This window comes from Lithobates pipiens, unplaced genomic scaffold (genome assembly GCF_037356315.1).
Source record: "Lithobates pipiens isolate NorthernLeopardFrog02 unplaced genomic scaffold, aLitPip1_a1.2 Scaffold_1, whole genome shotgun sequence".
NCBI lineage: Eukaryota > Metazoa > Chordata > Amphibia > Anura > Ranidae > Lithobates > Lithobates pipiens.
This window is the reverse complement of record NW_027507685.1, coordinates 68113134-68135111: the sequence shown is the minus strand read 5'-3', so window position 1 is coordinate 68135111 and position 21978 is coordinate 68113134. Positions and strand designations below refer to the sequence as shown.

At 42.3% G+C, this 21978-nt stretch overlaps 1 protein-coding gene across 1 annotated transcript; it reads left to right on the top strand.

Moving 5' to 3' along the window:
* Window positions 1-5765: 5765 nt before the first annotated feature.
* LOC143928761 (large ribosomal subunit protein eL14-like) lies at window positions 5766-18759 on the top strand. The gene is made up of 6 exons (XM_077453369.1): window positions 5766-5787; window positions 12459-12560; window positions 14901-14995; window positions 16285-16384; window positions 17149-17202; window positions 18660-18759. The coding sequence occupies exons 1-6, from the start codon at window positions 5785-5787 to the stop codon at window positions 18723-18725; spliced, it is 420 nt and encodes a 139-aa protein (XP_077309495.1). The 5' UTR covers window positions 5766-5784; the 3' UTR covers window positions 18726-18759.
* Window positions 18760-21978: the final 3219 nt, after the last annotated feature.

Genomic DNA, 21978 nt, shown 5'->3' with positions numbered 1-21978 from the left:
TTTTACCACACATTTGTTGTGTGTTTTTTGAACTAAATAAAATGTGCACTTGCTTCCGCATTTGAAGTGCTGTTAACAATTAATGGCACTGAGAGTGCAACTAGTTCATTTTAAGTGTATAAAGGTGACCATACACTATACAATACGATTGTACAATCTCTGTACGATCTCCTTTAGATTGACCAGAATATACATTTAGGCTTGATTCACACCTATGCATTTTTAGTGCTTTTTGCATTTTGCAGATTTGCACTACAGTCCATTCAACATGGTTTCCTATGGAATACATTCTGTAGAGCAAATCTGCAAAATGCAAAAAGCACTTAAAATGCCTAGGTGTGAATCAGGCCTTATAGAAGGACACACCTATCTATAAAATCACTCTGTATCCAATCAGGCAGGTCCTTGCACTGCATAGTTGATTGTAGGACTGAAACAACTAATCGATTAATCGACAACTAATCGATTATGAAATTAATCGATTACTATTTTCATAATCGATTAATCGGCCAGTAAAATAATGGTGTTAAAAAAAACTAAAATGAGCTCTTGATAGTACAAAAAGAGCAAATAATGGCTACTGTAAAAATATTACTTTCACTGTTCTACAGTAAAAAAAATAAACCCTACAGTAGTGATTATCTGCTTTTTTCTACTATAAAGGGCTCATTTTCATTTTTTTAACCCCATTATGTTACTAAACGTCTTAGACCTGGTTCACAGCTATGTGTTTATTGGTGCTTTTTGCAGAAATGCACTACAGTTCATTTACATGGTTTCCTATGAGACACGTTCACATCTGAAAGGGTCAGGGACTTTCAACGCAAAATGGTGTTTTATTGGTTCAAAATACTTCAATGGAGAAGCTGCAGAAAAAGCATGTAATGCGTTTTTGCAGCAATTTGTGTTTTTTAATCTGCCCAAAAAAGTGCAAAAATGCGAATTGCATTAAAATCACATGCGCAAAAATCAAAACGTACTGCAAAAAGCACGGCAGAAACAGATCAAAAGCAAACTGCATAGGTGTATACCGAGCCTTATGCTGGCCACACCGATCAATTTTCAGATGAGAATATTCAGACGAAAAATCTTTGTACATTCGCTGAATGAAAGAATTTTGTTTGAAATTTTCACTTGTTTTTTACATTCTGTTTTTAAAATGAATGTAATTTCTGAACGAAAACCACAAACACCGTCTGAGAATTCCTTTTGACTAAGAAGTTTTCTATGATTTCCAAATTTTCCTGTCACTGTGGTTGAAAATGAACGTCAATTTGACACACTTTTTTTTTAAGGTTATTAACCGATTAATCGATTAATCAAAACAATAATCGGCCAACTAATCGATTATAAAAATAATCGTTAGTTGCAGCCCTAGTTGATTGTAGATCTAAAGGATATTGTACAATCAGATTGTATAGTGTATATTAAAGTGGTTGTAAACCCTTACAAACCACTTTGACCTACAGGTAAGCCTAGATTAAGGCTTACCTGTAGGTCCAAGCAATATCTCCTAAACCTATATGGTTTAGGAGATATTTGCCCGAAAACGGGCACCGCTGTCTACGGCGCATGCGCCGTAGACAGCGGCGCGCAGGCGCACTGAACGCGGCAGTTCCAAGAATGGAGCTGCCGCATTTGTCAACTCCCGTGCGCATGCGCGGGAGTAACGTAATCGCGGCTTCGCCGAATGACAGCGGCGGAGCTGCGAGACGCCACCAGCAAGATGGATGCGGCGGACTACAGGGGACAGCGGCGACTTCGCTGGCTCCTGTGTCAGGTAAGTGACACATAATGGGCTACTATGCGATGCATAGTAGTCCATTATGCTTTGCCTTTGCAGGGAAAAAAAGAGGAAGTAAACTCATCAGGGTTTACTTCCTCTTTAAGATTTAGGTTGGGTTCACACTGCAGTACAGAGTGGCTCGCAGCAGGGGTCTGGTGCATCCCTGTTCATCGTTTTCGGTCTGAATCTTTGGCTGAATCCAGGCCAGAAGACGCACAGGACTCCTTTCCAATTTGTTCCAGAGATGTGTGAACCGGATCCATAGAGAGCCGATCACACACTCCTGACATCTAAATTGGATGCAGGGAAACCCGCATCCAATTCTCAATAGTGTGAACCCGGCCTTACAGACAGGCAGGATAACTTTTCTTGTTTTCGGTACTACAGCTCTGCTCCACACAGGCTGTTATGTGATCACTCAGCTCCTCCTGCTTCAGTGTGCACACTCTGCCAAATGAACAATCGAACGAGAAGAAGGTAAGGTACAAAACAATCGATCAGCAAAGAAGGTCACTGGCTGTGTATTTATGTTCACACTGGAATGACACAAAAGTTGTACAACTTCCAATCCAAATTTGCCCTGTGACTTCATGTCCGACTTCCATGCGACTTCAATGAATGTGATATGGCCATACCAGGCCCTTTGAGTCTGGTATAAACCTTGAGGGGGCAACCCCAAGCCAATTTTTTTTTTAAATGGTGTGGGGTCCTCCACGAGACCATACCAAACCGGTCTAGTATGAATTTTGAGTGGAAAACCCCATGTCAAAAAAAGAAAATGAAGTGGGGTCTCCCCCCAAAATCCATACCAGTCCCTTTTCCCAAGCATGCACCCTGGCAGGTCAGGAAAGGGGGTAGGAGAGACAAGCGAGCCCCCCCCCCTTCTGGATCATACCAGGCTACATGCGCCCCCTGCCTTATAGCACCTTGTCCCCATGTTAATGGGCATGTGGGCAAGAAATTATAAAAAAAAAAACATTTGTGTCCATTGTTGCATGAGTAATTGTCATCCAAAGTGTGACAGCGCTGATATCTGAAAAATGCATAGCTCCCAACTGTCCCTGATTTTGAGGGACTGTTCCTGATTTCGAAGAACTGTCCCTGATTTGGAGCAATGTCCCTCTGTCCCTCATTCCTCCTCATACGTCCCTCATTTTGGTCTGATCTATATAGATGTATATAAAATTCACTTTTTATCTATCAAAAAGTGTTTCCATCGCTAAACCTTTAATCTGATTTCTAAATTGCTGCATTTGTAAATTCCAAGAGCCAATATAAAGGAATAGTAGTGGTAAAAAAAAGCATTTGTGGGTTTAACTAATTATTATATTTTGTACAATTCTCCTTTAAGGGGGCATGGCAGGGGGGTGTTGTCCTATGCCTGCATACTTTTGCTGATAGGTGTCCCTCATTCCCATCTCAAAAAGTTTAGAAGTATAAAAATGGCCTGGGCAGGAAGGGGGAGCAAGTGTCAAATCCAATCCAATTTAATCAGATTTGTTAAATCTAAGTAGATTGGCCGGTGTGGAATATTATTTATGGTTTGAATACGATGGTAATTTGATGGATCAGATAATAAGATTACATGGTGGAAACAGAGGTGGGATCAATAATTTATGATCATATATCGATTAAAATCCATTTCCCATGTGTGGCATATTGAAGGCATTGTTGGTGACTACAGATGTATTATTCCTAGATCATAGCCCCCAACTGTCCCTGATTTGGAGGGACTGTCACAGATTTAGAGCAATGTCCCTCTGTCCCTCATTCCTCCTCATTTTGGTCTGATCTATATAGTTGTATATAAAATGCACTTTTTATCTATCAAAAAGAGTTCTCCAGCGTTAAACCTTTCATCCAATTTCTAGATTGCTGCATTTGTAAATTTGAAAAGCCAATTTAACCACTTGCTTACTGGGCACTTAAACCCCCCTCCTGCCCAGACCAATTTTCAGCTTTCAGCGCTGATGCACTTTGAATGACAATTGCGCGGGCATACAACACTGTACCCAAATGAAATTTTTATCATTTTTTTCCCACAAATAGAGCTTTTTTTTGGTGGTATTTAATTACAGCTGGGAGTTTTATTTTTTGCTAAACAAACAAAAAAAATGCAAAAAAAAAAAATCATGTTTAATAGTTTGTTATAAAATTTTGCAAACAGGTCATTTTTCTCCTTCATTGAAGTGCGCTGATGAGGCGGCACTGATAGGCTGCACTGGTGGGCACTGATAGGCTGCATTGGTGGGCACTGATAGGCTGCACTGGTGGGCACTGATAGGCATAGTTAAGGCTGCACTAATATGCACAGATAAGGCGGCACCGATGGGCACAGATAAGGCGGCACTGATGGGCACAGATAAGATGGCACGGATGGGTGGCACGGATGGGTGGCACTAAGGGGCACTGATAGGTACCACTGATAGATGGGAGTGATGGGCACTGATAGGTGGCACTGATAGGTGGCTCTGATAGGTGGCACTGCTGGGCACTGATTGGCGGCACTGATGGGCACTGGTAGATGACACTGATGGGCACGGATATGTGGCACTGGGGTTCAGCACCTTTGTTGAGGCAGATTGTGGGCACTGCTGGGTGGCACTGTGGGCACTGCTGGTGGCACTGTGGGCACTGCTGGGTGGCACTATGGGCACTGCTGGGTGGCACTGACGGGGGCACTTATATTTTATTGAGGTGGCACTGGCAGGGGGCAGGTGGGCACTGGCAGGGGGCAGGTGGGCACTGGCAGGGCGCTGTCAGCACGAGGAGGAATAATAGCCGATTACCGGCTCCATTGTATCACATGATCAGCTGTCATTGGCTGACAGCTGATCACGTGATAAGGGGTCGGGATTGACCCCTTGCTCGAAACGGTGATCAGGCGAGTCTCATAGACTCGCCGATCACAGAGCGCGCCGCGCGCGCCCCTCAGGGGGCGCGCAGGCCGCTTGTGCACGGGACAAGGTCAATAGACGTAGTCCCGGCAAAGGAGGTCCGCGCTGTAGCCGTCATTCGGCTATAGCGCGGGTCTCAAGTGGTTAAAGGAATAGTAGTGGTGAAAAAAGCCCTTTAATTAAAGCGGGAGTAAACCTTCTGACTTTTTTTTTTTTACACCTGCAAGGGAAAAGGCATAATGAGCAAGTATGCACCTCATACTAGCTCATTATGAAATACTTACCTTAGAATGAGGCGCCGGCATCTCACTAGATCCATGCCGAGGGAGCTGACATATTCCCTCGGCGTGTCTTCCGGGTATCACGGCTCTGGCGCTGTGAGTGGCCGTAGCCACCATGTCGTCACTCTCGTGCATGCGCGTGGGAGTTTTCTTCCTGGCAGGGTCTGGTGTCTGCTGGACTTTCAGCCGAGAATCCCTGATGCGCATGCGCCGCTGAAGTCAGCGGCTCATTGCGAGGGGAATATCTCCTAAACCATACAGGTGTAAGAGATACTCTTTTTACCTAAGGCTTACCTGTAGGTGAAAGTCAAAAATGTGACTATACAGCAGCTTTAACCATTTTTTGGTTAATTCTCCTTTAAGGAGGTGTGGCAGGGGCGTGTTTTATGCCTACATACATTTGATAGTAGGTGTCCCTCATACCCATCTCAAAACGTTGGGAGGTATGCTAGATTCCTGATTTAAAAAGATCGATTGGAAAATAAATTGATAATTTACGGCTCCGCCCATTTCCCCAATTCAAAGACAATAGAAGCTGTAAATCATGTGGACCAATGATAATGCGCCTCGAGATAGTGAGCAGGACTTGTCAGACCATTGGCAGAATGAGTAGAGAGTGGGGAATCTGTATTGGTGGGAGGATATTATTCGTCAACCAATCGCTTGCCACGTTTTTCTCTGCTATCACGTTACCTTATTCTGCCTTTCTGTTACTAAGAGCCTTGACGAGGCCTTTGCTCTTTTTTTTCATTGGTCAAAGACGAAGGGATATCCGGAAAGCGCTCCCGGTGCTCCCTCCTTTCTGCTATCCGCCGCCATCATGGTAAGTAGTCTGTACTTGTGCTCTGAGAGGCCAAGGCCGCCGTGTGCTCCCTGGGGGGCAGGGAATATGGGGGAATGAGCCCCGGAAAGCGGGCAGGGCCCGGGCTGTGCTGTGCTGGAAGGCTCTAGGTTTGTAAAGGAGGGTGTAGTGAGGGGAGGTCGGAGCGGCATGAAGAGCGGAGCTCAGGCCTGGGGGAGCCCGGCGTGTGTGTTCATGTGCTGGCGGTGTGTGCCTCCTCCTGTGTGAGGGAGGCTCGGGGTCCACATGGGAGGTGTGTGTCACATGGGGCCTAATACTACTCTACACTGGCCGATCCTTTCCCCCACACACTGGCCGATTTACACACACGCATCCACCCATTTTAGTGTGCTGCCAAATCTACCAGAATGTGCAAATGGTAGTGCAGGCACTTTTCCAGATCATATGGTATGTGGTTTGATGGATGTGTTTGGGGTACTATTAGCAATTAATTGGCCCTTGTCACGTCATCACTTTTTGCTACGGAAGTGACGTTTTAGAGAAATTGCACTGCGTGACTTACCCATATGCGTTCCAAAAGTTTTTAAGACTATACGGAGCAGTGAAACCGCCACATAATGCCACAGATGTGACGTTACAGACAAGCTCTTCTTCTGTATAATTGATTGTAAGACACCACTTTGCAACAGGGCCCCTCGTGGGCTCGCCACCCTTCGGGCATGGCTTCGCTTGGCATAATTATAATCTAACTCTATGTCCACTTGGATGGTGGGGCTTAGGGGTGGAGCCACATAACTGTGCAAGCGCAGTTCCGTCACACTATCTGACGGTTTCAGTGTGCTGTTTTGTCGTAAGTGTTGGAACGCATATGGCAGTGTCGCACATGCGCACTCGATGAGTCGCCATATGTGATGGTTCACCCCTTTGTGCACCTCACCAGGGCGATATGTTTACATGCAGTGCAGGAAATGTGTCGTTCCTACAGTGCATTCAGATGTGATCAGGCCATTAGTCCTGGGGGGCGGGGGGGTCATGAGACACCCTGTGGCTGATAGCTTTGCCAAAGACAAGAGAACTAAGTCGCCCTCCATTCTTTCTATGACCTAGCCCCTTCTCAGCCTGGACCAGATGTGTCTCTGATCATTTGCTGGTATGTATTCTGCAACATTCGGGGGCCAGGAGGGGAGCAATGCCCATTAGGGTAAGTGGTCACCAACCCTGTCTTCAGGGCCCACTAACAGGCCAGGTTTTATGTATTGTCTTAGGGACATGCAGACTAGAATACTTCAATCGCTGAGTAGCAAATTATATCACCTGTCATGTATTTCAGTTATCTTGCAAACCTGGCCTGTTAGTGGGCCCTGAGGACAGGGTTGATGACCACTGCATTAGGTTAAGTGGTGGATGTACCTACCTCTTTTTTTTTATTCTGCTGCTCGCAGGTTGCAGAACATCCATGTAAAGCTCCAGTAGTGAGGCCCCTGTTGGTTGGTTTTAGCAACATGTAACACCCCAAATACAAGTGTAACATGTTGCTATGTAGTAGTGATTGTCGGCTTCCTGGGCAGTCCCTCAGCTATGTATACTAACATTGGGACAAGCTGGACCAAGGTAACTGCAATAAAGATCATACCTGGAGGTCAGATTTAAAATGGTTGTAAAGTCAGTTTTTTTTTTTTTTTTTTTTTATGCATTAAGAGGGGGGGAGGGACTGCAGCAGCGCCCCCCTCTGTCCATGACTTTCCCTCCTGATTGGCTGGGATACTGCGGCGGAACCATTGGCTAACTGACTTTGACAGCCATGGGCACCAATCAGGGGAGAGGGGCGGGGCTGAGTGGCGGCTCCTTGTCTGGGCACAGTGAGCTGTAGCTCGGCTCAGGTGCCTCCATAGTAAGCTGCTTGCTGTGGGGGCACTCGACAGGGAGGGGCCAGGAGCCGTGAAGAGACTATACAATCACTTTAATGCATTAACCACTTCCATTCCTGGCCTATTCTGGCACTCCTCTCCTACATGTAAAAAAATTAAATAATTTATTTTGCTAGAAAATTACTCTGAACATAAAATATTTACATACATACACACCCCCTAGGCCTAGGGAATAAAATGGCGGTCATTGCAACATTTTATCTCAGTATTTGCGCAACAATTTTTCCAATGTGTGTTTTTTTTTTTTTTTTTTTTTTTTTTTTTTTTTTTTTAAAGTTTCCTCTAGTTAAAAAAATAACGGTAAAGTTGGCCCAATTTGGGTGATGTCCCCTCGTCGCCTGTAAGATGATTAAGTAGCGGAACTGATCTTTTTTATGGTGCACAGAATCGGCGGAAAATATATCTGAATGATGCCTGTATCTGCACTCATCATTCAGTTATTCCCACAAAGTCCAGGATGTCATATGACATCCTTGGGTGGGAAGTGGTTAAGATAAAACGCCTTCTGTGTGCAGCAGCCCCTCTAATACTTAGCTGAGGCTCTCTTGATCCAGCGAAGTGGCACACAGGTCTCTCCCTCCTCATTGGCTGAGATAGCGATGCGCTGTTGGCTCCCGCTGCTGTCAGTCAAAGCGGGTAGGGTGGGGCTGGGCAGCAGCTCCGTGTTTGAATGGACACACAGAGCAGTGGCTCAGGTGCCCCCATAGCAAGCTGCTTGTTGTGGGAGTATTTAATAGGAGAGGGGCCCAAAACCACTGCACAGACCAGGTAAGTATAACGTGTGTGGGTTTTTTTTACCACTTCTGGCCCGTTACTGTTTTACATTGCTACTTTGAAGAGGAATACCATTGTTATGGTAGTAGCTAGCTGCCATAACCCCGGTATCCTCCAAGAGCGGGCGGTCCGCTTCAAGATAAAAGTGGTCTCTACGGTGGATTCTTCACATGATCACTTATATCGGTGGGCGGAAGCGACGTCAAAACGTCACTTGCGCCCAATTCTCTTACAGGGACGTTTTCATTTAAAAAAACAAAAGCAAATAAATTTCATTTTAGTGTAAATATGAGGTCTTTTTGACCCCAGATCTCATATTTAAGAGGTCATGTCATGCTTTTGTTCTATTACAAGGGTTGTTTACATTCCTTGTAATAGAAATAAGTGACCCAATTTTTTTTAAACAGTGTAAAAACGAAAAGGTAAAATGAGCGCTCCCCTTCGAGCTCGCGTGCAGCGCCTGCATATGAAAATGGTGTTCACACCACACGTGCGGTATCGCTGCGATCGTTGGCATGAGAGCAATAATTCTAGCCCTAGACCTCCTCTGTATCTAAAAACATGCAACCTGTAGATTTTTAATTTTTTTTTTTTTTTTTTTTTTTTAATGTCTGGAGATTTTTAAAGGTAAGTTTTGTGCCATTCCACAAGCAGGCACAACTTTGAAGCGTGACATGTTGGGTATCCATTTACTTGGCATACACAATATAAAAAAAGTGTATATATATTTGGGGTTCTAAGTAATTTTCTAGCAAAAAACTGTTTTTAACTTAATGCCAAGTCTCTGAAGCTTGTCCTTAACCACTTGACCACTGGGCACTTAAACACCCTTAATAACCAGACCAATTTTCAGCTTTCGGTGCTCTCGCATTTTGAATGACAATTACTCAGTCATGCAACACTGGACCTATATGAAATTTGTGTCCTTTTTTTCACACAAATAGAGCTTTCTTTTGGTGGTATTTAATCACCGCTGGGTTTTTTTTTTTTGTGCTATAAAAGAAAAAATACCGAAAATTCTGTAAAAAAACGAATTTTTCTTTGTTTCTGTTAGAAAATTTAGCAGATTAGAAATTTTTTCTTCATAAATTTTGGCCAAAATTTATACTACTACATATCTTTGGTAAAAATAAGTACAAATTGGTGGATATTATTTGGTCTTTGTGAAAGTTATAGAGTCCACAAGCTATGGTGCCAATATCTGAAAATTGATCACACCTGAAGGACTGACGGCCTATTTCAATTCTTGAGACCCTAACATGCCAGAAAAGTACAAATACCCCCCAAATGACCCCTTTTTGGAAAGAAGACATTCCAAGGTATTTAGTAAGAGGCATGATGAGTTTTTTGAAGTTGTCATTTTTTCCCACAATTCTTTGCAAAATCAAGATTCTTTTTACTTTTTTTTTTTTTTTCACAAAATTGTCATATTATCAGGTTATTTCTCACACACAGCATATGCATACCACAAATTACACCCCAAAACACATTCTGCTATTACTCCCGAGTATGGTGATACCACATGTGTGAGACTTTTACACAGTGTGGCCACATACAGAGGCCCAACATGCAGGGAGCGCCATCAGGCGTTCTGGAGCACCCAGGACAATTCTGACATTTCTCTCCTACATGTAAAAATCATCATTTATTTGCTAGAAAATTACATAGAACTCCAAAACATTATATATGTTTTTTTAGCAAACACCCTGGAGAATACAATGGTGGTCTTTGCAACTTTTTATCTCGCACGGTATTTGCGCAGTAATTTTTCGAATGCTTTTTTTTGGAAAAAAAACTGTTTTGTGCTTAAAAAAAAAAAAAACACAGTAAAGTTAGCCCAATTTTTGCATAATGTGAAAGATGAAGTTACGCTGAGTAAATAGATACCTAATATGTCACTCTTCAAAATTGCACACGCTCGTGGAATGGCGGCAAACGTCGCTACTTAAAAATCCCCATAGGCGACGATTTACATTTTTTTTACTGGTTATATGTTTTGAGTTACAGAGGAGGTCTAGGGCTAGAATTATTTCTCTCGCTCTAACGTTCGCAGCGATACCTCACATGTGTGGTTTGAACACCGTTTTCATATGTGGGCGGGACTTACGCATGCGTTCGCTTCTGCATGCGAGCACATGGGGACAGGGGCGCTTTAAAAAAAACATTTTTTTTTTATTGTTCATTTTACTTTATTTATTTTAGTTTGACATTTTTTTTCCCCAAAAATAATTTTTTTGATCACTTTTATTCCTATTACAAGGAATGTAAACATCCCTTGTAATAGGAATATGGCATGACAGGTCCTCTTTACAGTGAGATGTGGGGTCAATAAGACCCACATCTCACCTCTAAGCTGGGAAGCCTGAAAAAAAAAAAAGATTCTGGCTTTGATCGTATTAGCGATTCGGTAGAAGCACCGGAGGGCGGCGGGAGATGTCTATGGCTGGGTATTGCAGGGTATCACCGACTATGGCTGGGTATCTCAGAGCATGGTGTTGCAGAGTACTGCGTTGCAGAGCATTGCAGGGTATTGGCGGGTGTTGCAGAGCATTGCAGGGTATTGGCGGGTGTTGCAGAGCATTGCAGAGTGTTGCAGGGTATTGGCGGGTGTTGCAGAGCATTGCAGAGTGTTGCAGGGTATTGGCGGGTGTTGCAGAGTGTTGCAGGGTATCGGCGGGGGTTGCAGAGCATTGCAGAGTGTTGCAGGGTATCGGCGGGGGTTGCAGAGCATTGCAGAGTGTTGCAGGGTATCGGCGGGGGTTGCAGAGCATTGCAGAGTGTTGCAGGGTATCGGCGGGGGTTGCAGAGCATTGCAGAGTGTTGCAGGGTATCGGCGGGGGTTGCAGAGCATTGCAGAGTGTTGCAGGGTATTGGCGGGTGTTGCAGAGTGTTGCAGGGCGTTGCAGGGCATTGCGGAGTGTTGCAGGGCATTGCGGAGTGTTGCAGGGCATTGCGGAGTGTTGCAGGGCATTGCGGAGTGTTGCAGGGCATTGCGGAGTGTTGCAGGGCATTTGCAGGGATTTGAGGGGTTAATTTTCGGTGAGCAGCGATGTGGGCACTGCAGATGCAGCCCACATCGCTGCTGACACCGATCTCTTCCCCCTCCGCTGTACCGATCGGTACAGAGAGGGGGAGGGAGGAACCGGCGTCATAACATGACGCCGGCTTGTTTACAAGTGATCACTCCGTCATTTGACGGAGCGATCACGTGGTAAACGGCCGCGACGAGCGGCCGTTTACCGTGATTCGTGATGCGCCGGGTCCACTGGACCCAGCGGTCACGGATGCTCTCGTGTGCGCGCCCCAGGGGGCGCGCGAGAGCAGAATTCTAGGAGGCCGTTAATTAACGGCCTCTTAGAGTTAAACAACCGCCCTGATGCCGTTAATCGGCAATGGGCGGTTGTTAAGTGGTTAAAGTGATGGTCTTTTTTTTTTTTTTTTTTTTTTTTTAAACCACTTAAAAATTTAACCCATGCAGAGTGGGCATCATATCTATCTACACTTCCTAGTGGAGACATGGAAGTAAAAATATGAAGGATTACCTAGGTCTCATGACAATATGAGTATTGAAGTTTGTTTTCCCTCACTTTCTGTCCTGTTTGAGGATTGGAAGTAAGGATACATGTAACCAACAGGGACACAGCAGGAAAAACCTAAGAGGTTCTAACTTGTCCGCATTGTCAAAAACAGTGAGTTTTTTAGATCAAGTATATGGCTACGTCTCATTTTTCAATTTTTATTAAAAAGAACAAACGTTATACTTAAACCTCTGTACAGTGGATTTGCATGGAGCCTCCCAGATCCTCCTTCTCAGGTCCCTCTTTGGAGCTCCTCCCATTGCGTGCCCCACAGCAAGCAGCCATTCAGACACAACCTGCCTTAACAACCCCTTTAAATTCTGTAATGTTTTAAAGTTTAAAAAATAAAGTGCTTTTGTCTAGCAAGTTAGTCTTGACTTTTTTTTTTTTTTTTTTTATCTTTATCTTGTAGGTGTTCAAACGCTATGTGCAGATAGGCCGTGTTGCCTATGTCTCTTTTGGTCCCCATGCTGGTAAACTTGTGGCAATTGTCGATGTCATTGACCAAAATAGAGTAAGTATTAGAAATGTTTACAACCTAGTTTGTTGCTGAGATTTTTTCTATAAGTGTATGAAAACAGTATTAATCCTAAAACCAAATATGTATTCTAATGCAGTTTTCCAACCAATGCCAGTAATATACCTAATATTAGTGCCTCCACTCTGGATGAATGAGCACAGGGGGTGGATTTGGACTGTAGCATTGTGAGTCTTGGGGTGAGGAGTGTTAAATTTACTAGCAGATTTAAATACACTAACACATTGAAGTCAAACTCCAGCTAATACTTTAATTACTTAAGGACCACCTCATGTATGTATATATGTGTGTGTGTGTGTATGTATATGTATATGTATATATATATATATATATATATATATATATATATATACAGAATGGCACAGCTGAGCACAAGCACGTACAGGTACGTTGCCCTTTAAGAGCCCAGCCATGGGTCGCACGCTTGCGACCCGGTCCTGAGCTCAGTGGCCGCGGCCCTGGTCGCCGCTGGTGTCCCACAATCAGGTCACAGAGCTGAAGAATGGGGAGAGGTAAGAGTAAACAAACCTCTCCTCGTGTTTCCCAGTTGCCTGTCAGTGATAGTCTGTTCCCTGTCATAGGGAACGACTATCGGTGATGTCACACGCCAAGCCACGCCCCTACAGTAAAAAAAACACTTAACCCCTTCACTCCCCCTAGTGTTAATCCCTTCACTGCCAGTGAAATTTTTACAGTAATTGATGCATTTTTAATCGCACTGATCACTGTATTAATGCCAATGGTTCCAAAAATGTGTCAAAATTGTCTGACATAATGTCGCAGTCACAATAAAAAATTGCTGATCGCCGCCATTACTAGTAAAAAAAAAATGCCATAAAACTATCCCCTATTTTGTAGATGCTGTAACTTTTGTGCAAACCAATCAATAAATGCTTGTTGCGTTTTTGGGGCTTTTTTCCCCAAAAAATATGTAGAATACATAAAAAAATTTTTTTTTATATTTTTGGGGGATATTTATTATAGTAAAAAAATACAGCTTTTTTTTTTTTTTTTCCAAAATTGTTCTTTTTTTGTTTAGAGCACAAAAAATTAAAACCAGAGGTGATCAAATACCACCAAAAGAAAGCTATATTTGTGGGGAAAAAAGGACGCCAATTTTTGTTTGGGAACCACGTCGCACGACCACGTAATTGTCAGTTAAAGCGACCCAGTGCTGAATCGCAAAAAGGGGCCTGGTCCTTTAGCTGCAAAATGGTCTGTGGTTAAAGACAGCTCCTTCTTTTTTATTTTTTATTTTTTTTCAAAAGTAAATGAAAGCTTAAGCACCTCTGCCAGTGTTGAATTGTTTGATTCATCCCTGTAACTACAAGAAAGCTTGTTTTTTGGAAAAAGACTTGCTGGCCAGATTAGCAGATGAAAATAAAGAAAACAAATTCAGCCATCACAAGAATTGGTAATCTGCAATATAATTTTTGTTTTTAATGTGACTTATGTTAAGACAATGTAAATAAACCCAAACTCATGGGGCCCTGCAAAAGACACTGTGTACTGCCTCCTCTGTTGGTGGCCTCATCTGCCCATCTTTTCTGCCTATTCATAGCAGCTTTCATCCATGTCTTCAGCATCTTACACTTCCACAAGTGTTGGAAGCCTGATTCCCAGTTGCGCATTTAAAGCTGAGTTTCACCCAAAGTGAAACTTCCACTTGATTGCTTCCCCCATCCCCACTCTGGTGTGACATTTTGACACCTTTTCGGGGGGAAAAAAATGTGGGCCAATGAGAATGTAAAGTGTTCTTTGTGCATGTGTAGTAGGGAACTGGCTGCTAAGTCCAAAGGCTTCACTGTTGGGTTCCCTTACCTGGAATAGCGGCAGCTGCACTCCACAGTCAATCCGGAGATCGGCTGAGGTGCCAAAATTGCAGTGCCCCTGGACATGTAAGTGTCCGTATAGTAAGCCTACAACTACAGTATTTGTAGCTGCTGAGTTCCCCCCCACTAAACTTGACCCATTCAAATGACATGGGCTGCAACAAAAGTGCATGTAATGCAGACTGTTGTAGCACGACGCTGCAGCATTTTCAGGGTAGAAACAGGCAACAACCTAAACTTGGCCTTTTTTCTATATCTTAGTATATCTGTGAGTGCACATATTTAAGCAGCCGCTGCCATACTTTGCAGAAGAAATGGCTACATTGATGTCTGTCAGATGGTGTCAACATTCAAAATCTGTATTTTACCTTCAATATGCTTGATTAAATCCATTCTCAATGTCAGAGCAATAATGTCCACAAAAGCATTGCTGTATATTTACTGTATATAGCTTGTTTGAATTGTCTTCTCTATTTATCTACAGGCTCTTATCGATGGTCCCTGCAGTGGTGTAAGAAGGCAAGCCATGCCATTCAAGTGCATGCAGCTTACTGACTTTGTTCTGAAGTTCCCTCACAGGTAATTACATGTTAAATACTAATGAAACTAAAACCACCCTTTTTAAAAAAAAAAAGGTGCTTAACTTTCTAGTAGGCATTGTCCTAAAACATTACTCTATTGCAGATCCTCAGCTGCTGTTGGTATCTGACACTTTGAATGTGTTAAATGCCTGGTTCCCATCCATCATTGGTGCCTATGCAACTATATTAAGCAGTAATTTCATCAACTGTGATATCAGAACTTGTGTCTGCTCTAGATAAAAGCTGGTGGGTGGCCAGAGATTGCGCCTTTGGAAAGTCATTTGTAATGGCACTTTCTGTCCTGATGTGTCTGGGGAACATCTAGTTCAGTAAGCATTTTCAAAGGTTTAACAGTTGTCAAGCAGCTTTCCTGGGGCCCTTTAAAGCACTCTTCAGCACATTCTTGGAGTGATGAACATAGAGAAGGAAATAAAAGTTGTTTCTGATAACCTTGTTCTGAGAATACTAGCTGTCTGGACTCATTGCCTTGTAAGTCAATGATCTGGAACAAACGTATGTTTTGTTATACAGGATTTGTGTAGCACCGACAGTTTACGCAGTGCTTTACAACTTGAGGCTAGACAGTACAACACACTTTAATGCAGGAAGAATCGGAGGGCCCTGCTCCTTAGAGCTTGCTATTGAAAGAGTATTGGCGCTCCTGATTTTATTGTTAATGGTCAGTGGCTCAACATTGATAGATTACATATTTTCTCTGAATGGGAAATGTGATTTTTAACAAACCTTCATTGCTGCTGCTGCTGCTAAAAACAAACTTTGTATAAAATTACAGCAAGCATTCAGTAAGGAACATGGCATTATTGAAGTAAGGGAGCTCTGGTTCATTTTAAAGTGGTTTTTTATTTTTTATTTTTTATTTTTTTATTTTTTGAGATGGGAGTTGGGTAACGTAAGAAACCTTGTCTGGTGTGGGGTTTTTTTTTTTTTTTTTTTAAATTCTGGTGACCACTGTCATTAAGGAAAAGTAATTGCAAACATTTTACAGTTGTTACCAGAAGAGGAAGTTGGGTGCAGTCTTCCAATGAGACACTGTTTCGGGACAACTTTGTGAGGAACTCCCTCACTTTGGGGAGATCTACTCTTATTTCTGTTAGGTTGACAGGAAGTGAAGACAGATCTTCCCCTAAGGTTTTGCAGACCTGAATATTAGCACGCTGAGCTGTAACTTTAGATTTTCCTATTTAAATAGCAGTGAATCCTGCATAGTCTAAAATTTGTATTATGGCATGCAGTATAAAATTTTATTTTTTTATTTTTTCCCCTTAGTGCCCGTCAAAAGTATGTCCGTAAAGCCTGGGAGAAGGAGAAGATCGATGAGAAATGGACTGCTACTAACTGGGCAAAGAGGATCGATGCTAGAGAGAGGGTAACTCTTGTTTTTGGAATTATAGATGTTTATCATTCCAGAGGTCTTTATAGAACAGTGTTCTGGGGGGCTAGTTCACAACATGCAATGTGTTGTGTGGTTCTGGTGCAGTGCATCATTTGAATCGGTAGAAATTGTGCTGGTGCATACATTCCGTTACAAAATGCACAACTGGATTGTATAGTACTACTGTATAATGCACTCTGGTGCAGGTAAACGCTCTGCTTGGGGTGCCTTTTAAGGAAACATTGACGCCCTCTGCAGATTGCAAGGGCAAAGCTTTTTAAATGCAGTGTGGGAAATGCACACATGTTGGGTTTTTCAAAGTCTGTGTGTATAGATATAGATGGATATCTCTCAGATGATGCACAGAAATTTTAAACTAATCTCCCGACAATTTTTACATGTATATCTGCTATCTTCAGCTTTCCATATTCCTCAGAAAGTGCACACTGTTAGAATTTTCGTTCTTGTCCCAGCAGTGGGAGGGAAGTCTGGGCTTACTGTGTAACAGCTGATTGGAGGGGTGCACGAGTACTGTAACTTTGGGTGGGTGGACCTATAACATGCAATAGGTGGATATGAGAAATTGTGCAACAGAGTTGCTTTGGCTTGTTCATAGTTGTGCTGACGGGCAGATGTGAGGACTGCCAGGTCATGCCTGTATGTCTACTGGATGTACCTGTTCACTCTGTCTGGCACTGAATGTCATACTTGAGGTGTGTGTAGTTTGATTTTTGTATAATTCAATTTTTGTGTTCCAGAAAGCAAAGATGACAGATTTTGACCGTTACAAAGTCATGAAAGCAAAGAAAATGGTAAGCTTGGCCTACATAGCCATAACAAAATGTGTTTAATGCTTGGGAACAGATGCAGAATTCATTCACTGTATTCAATTGAATATCAAAGGCAAAATAATCAGTTCATAGTTGACTATTGTAATTAGAGGTCGACCGATATATCGGCCGATATTTGCCATTTTTTAAATAATCGGCATCGGCCGATTGTGCTGATAAAAAGCCGATTTAGAACTACAGCGGGACTTTGAAATGACTTCTGTAATAGAAGTCAGTGTAAGTTGCCTGAGTTGTCATAGAAAGTCTTTCCTCCTCTCTGGGCAGGCTGCCAAGAAAAGAACAGAAAGATACAATGTTTACACTTGAATGAATGAAGTCATCTGTGTGTAGAAGTTCTCAGTTTAATCATTTAAAGACTAAATCTTTTCTGACACTTGTTGCTTACAAGTAAAAATCCTGTATTTTCTGCCAGAAAATCACTTAGACCCCCCCAAAATTATATATTTTTTTAGCAGAGATCCTAGGGAATAAAATAGCGGTTGTTGCAATATTTTATGTCACACAGCTTTTGCACAGAGGTCTTTCAAATGCATTTTTTTGGGAAAAAAAGACACTATTTAAAAAAAAAAAAAAAAAAACAGTAAAGTTAGCCCCTTTTTTTTTATTTTTTTTATTTTTTTTTTTATCTAAATCATACATACAAGTAAACTGATTGGAGGTTTGTTTTGTTTAATAAATGTTTAAATGTAAGAAATTTTCTGTATCACTTATGAAGACTGCTTGCACACTGGAGCGGGCAGGCTTTGATGGTAAAACGCAAGTTTTAGCGGCTCTTTACCATCATTTTAGCGGTGCTATTTGGCTGCTAGTGGGGCACATATAACCCAGCTAGCAGCCAAGGAAGAGGTTAAATGCGCCCATGAAGCACTGCTGCCAAATCGCCTTGCATGCGCAGTGGTGCCCAGTCATATCAATGGGCAGGAGTGGTGGAGGAGCGGTATACACCACTCCAAACGTGCTGCTTGCAGGACTTTTTTTTTTTTTTAAGATCCGGCCAGCGCATCGCCTCAGTGTGAAAACACTCTGTCTTTCACACAGACTGCAGGGGAGCCATTTTGCAGGCACTTTACAGGCGCTATTTTTAGCCCAAAAGCGCCTGAAAAACGCCCCAGTGGGAAAGGTGTGTTAGAAGGAAAAAAATAAAATCGGCCTAACATATCGGCCCAAAAAAATCGGCATCATATATCGGCTATCGGCCGCCATGATTTCTAAATATCGGCCAGAGAAAAACCCATATTGGTCGACCTCTAATTGTAATGAACCCTAGTGAAACAAGGGTTTCATTTGTAAGGCAAAGATCTAGTCTTTAAAGTGTGTTGCTTTCCATTTGCAACAAGCAATCAGTGCACCATTAAATGATTGGGGGGTGGATTTTGTGCATCCTGAATGTAATGCTAATGGTTGTTTTGTTTTTTCAGAGGAACAAGATAATCCGTCATGAAATGAAGAAACTCCAGAAAGAGGCTACCAAGCCAGCAGCATAAATTTCTCTTCAAAGAAATTAAATCCTGGTTTATACTTTCTTGTGTCCACTTGAATTTATTTATTTTATGTAAATGCAGCAATGCTGTATTGCAGGTAACAATAGTCTATTTGCTTCTGTATTTCAAAACTGGACTAATGCGCTTAACAGTTCAATATTTTTCTGCACACTAGAATAACATGATTATTGTTCTGTGGACTTCTGTCAAATGGTAGCAATAAAAAAGCTTTCCACTATAAGGGCCCATTCATACTAGAATGCAGTGCGAAAGAGCCACCTTCCCACAATTCAATTTGCTACAGTGGTCAGTTCAAGTTAACAACACCCCAAACATGATTTACATTATGTAAATTCTATAGATACAATGTATAGTTGTCGGGCTAGATGTGTTTTTGGCCTCCAACTCCTAAAACATTTGTATTCATTGCTTCCCAACTATATTTAGCTGGATAAGGATATTGGCTATGTCATTGAGCTAGAACTGACTTTTGAAGAGGGGACAGAAAGCTGATCACGGAGAAGGTGTTTATTAGAAGTGGAGCTGATCATGCATGAATTACTGAGGGAAAGTGACAGCTGGCCTATGGAAATGGCAGAGAATGAAAACTGGTTGTGGACTGGAGTTATTGGGGACAGTGAAAGTTGACCATGGTAGGGGAAAAATAAATGTAACCAGAAGCCAACAAATGCAGATGACCTAAATTATTTATGGCTGCCAAACTAACTATATAATGAGATTGTATTAGAGTAGTATTCCACAGTTAAGTGTATCTATATCTACCTTAACCGCTTGCTGACCAGCTGTGGTCATTATACTGCAGCAGGTCAGCGTGAACTGTCGTAGCAATACGTCAGCTCGGGATAGCGGGGGCGCGCTGATGCTGGTTGACCGGCGACGATTACCGGTCATGAGCGAATGATGGCAGGAGACGGAACAGGGACGTGTGTGTAAACACACACGTCCCTGTTCTGACAGATTGTGTGTTCCTATTGGCTAGGAACCATGAACCATCACTTCCTCTTGTCAGTCCCCTCCCCCTTCAGTTAGAATTTCCTCCCAGGGAACATAGTTAAACCCTTCACTGCCAGTGACATTTATAAAGTAATCGGTGCATTTTTATAGCATTGATCGCTGTATAAATGCCAATGGTGTCAAAATTATGTGTCCGCCATAATGTTGCAGTCCCGATAAAAATCAGATTGCCACCATTACTAGTATAAAATAAATAATAATAAAAATGCTATAAAGCTATCCCGCTTGGTTTGCGCAAAAGTTATAGCGTCTACAAATCGGTATACTTATTGTGTTTTCCAAAAATATGCATATATACATATCGGCCTAAACTGAGAAATGTGTGTGTTTTTAAAAAAAAAAAGGGGGGGGGGGGATATTTATTATAGCAAAGTACAACACTTTGCCTCAGTTTTTATTTTTTCCACAAAAAAAAAAAAATCTAATACCACCAAAAAGCTCTATTTGTGGGGCAAAAAGGATGTAAATTTTGTTTGGGTGCAACATCTCAAGACTGCGCAATTGTCAGAGGAAGCAAACCCACCTGCAAGATAAAGGCATAATGAGCTAGTATGAATGGCATACTGGCTCATTATGAATTGCCCGAGAACTAATCCCCCGCCGCCATCCTCTTCTCCCCCTCAAGGTGCTGAAATGTCGCCTGGGGCTTGCTTCTTGGTATGGCTCCGGAACTGATTAGCAGGAGCCATGATGACATCACTCCCGCGCATGGCACAGTACAGCTGAAACAACGGCACGTACTGCCATTGCTTCAGTGTGCTTGTGCTGCATAATGTCAGCACATGCAAATACAGGGATATCTCCTAAACCGTGTAGGTTTAGGAGATATCCAGTGCAGCTACAGGCAAGCCTAATTATAGGCTTGCCTGTAGTTTTAAAGTGGTTGGTTGTAAAGGGTTTAAAACTATGCAGTGCCGAATGGCAAAAAAAAAATGGTCCAGTCGTTCTGCAGCTGAAGTTGGTAACAAATCTAAAACCCCAAAATATGCTACTTACTAATCTTAGGTGACATCAATGGATATTATCTATTTAATGGCAAAGCATGTTCTTTATTGGTTTGTGTAATACCCATGAAAAACAGATCACTACCGTGACTTGGTTTTTATACCTTGGCTTCACCTGCTGGGACCAAACGTATGGATTTAGCTTTAACCGAGGGTTTTTAGTTCCAACAGCTTATTGATTTTATATAATAGGCATTGTGTTCCAGTATTTGTCATGTTACCTAATACCAACTTGACCATCCTGTGTCACACTTATTTAAAATTATCTATTTTTGTTAAAATACACTGGCAGAGAAAAAAGAACAAAAACATTTGTCTATTTACTGTAAAATCTTTCTTGGATTTCATTGAACACAGGAAACAGTTCATACTGCTACCTACAGGAGGTTAGGATACTGGTACGCAGTAGTTGTAAGCCAGTCTCCCCTATCACTTCTCCTTTAACCAGCATGCGTCAATTTTATGAGAGAGCAGTACCAATGTGAGAGTATAGAGCAGGGATATGCAATTAGCGGACCTCCAGCTGTTGCAGAACTACAAGTCCAATGAGGCAAGACTGACGGCCACAGGCATAATGGGACCTGTAGATTTGTAACAACTGGAGGTCTTGTAATTGCATAGAGGATCAACCTGAAGCTCCAGACCAGGACAGAGAAATCATGGGCAAGGGGAAGCATTCTACATGAAGGGTGTGGATTCTTTGAGCCTTAGATAGAGCTCCTGCATTGAAGCAGCACCATACTCCAGTCCAACAAGGTACAGCCTCCAAAGCTATTGCAGACCAAAAGTTGATCTGGATTGTTGAAGAGATGGTAGGTAATTTTGATGGAAGTCACTGAGGAAATATCTACAAAATAAGGACTTTTGACTTGTCAGTAAAAGGTTTTTAATGGGTGGGTAAAGGACACCGAATCTTATACATGGGTTATATGCAGTTATCTTTAAAGTGACTGGACACTGGCAAAAAAGCCACCTGTTTTTTTTTTGCAAGCAATAATGAGATCATAAAAACAATGTATCCTCTACTATTCTCCATAAAAATAATATGCTGGTAATTTTAAAATCCTATTTTCTTGCTTGTACAGTAGAAAATATGGGATATTTAGGCCAACCAAGGGGCAAACAAAGCTAGCAGGCCTACATAACGAATGGGTCAATAAAGGCCTTAACAGACTCGGAAAGCATCATGTAACACCTTTTATGTCTGAAACAGGCCT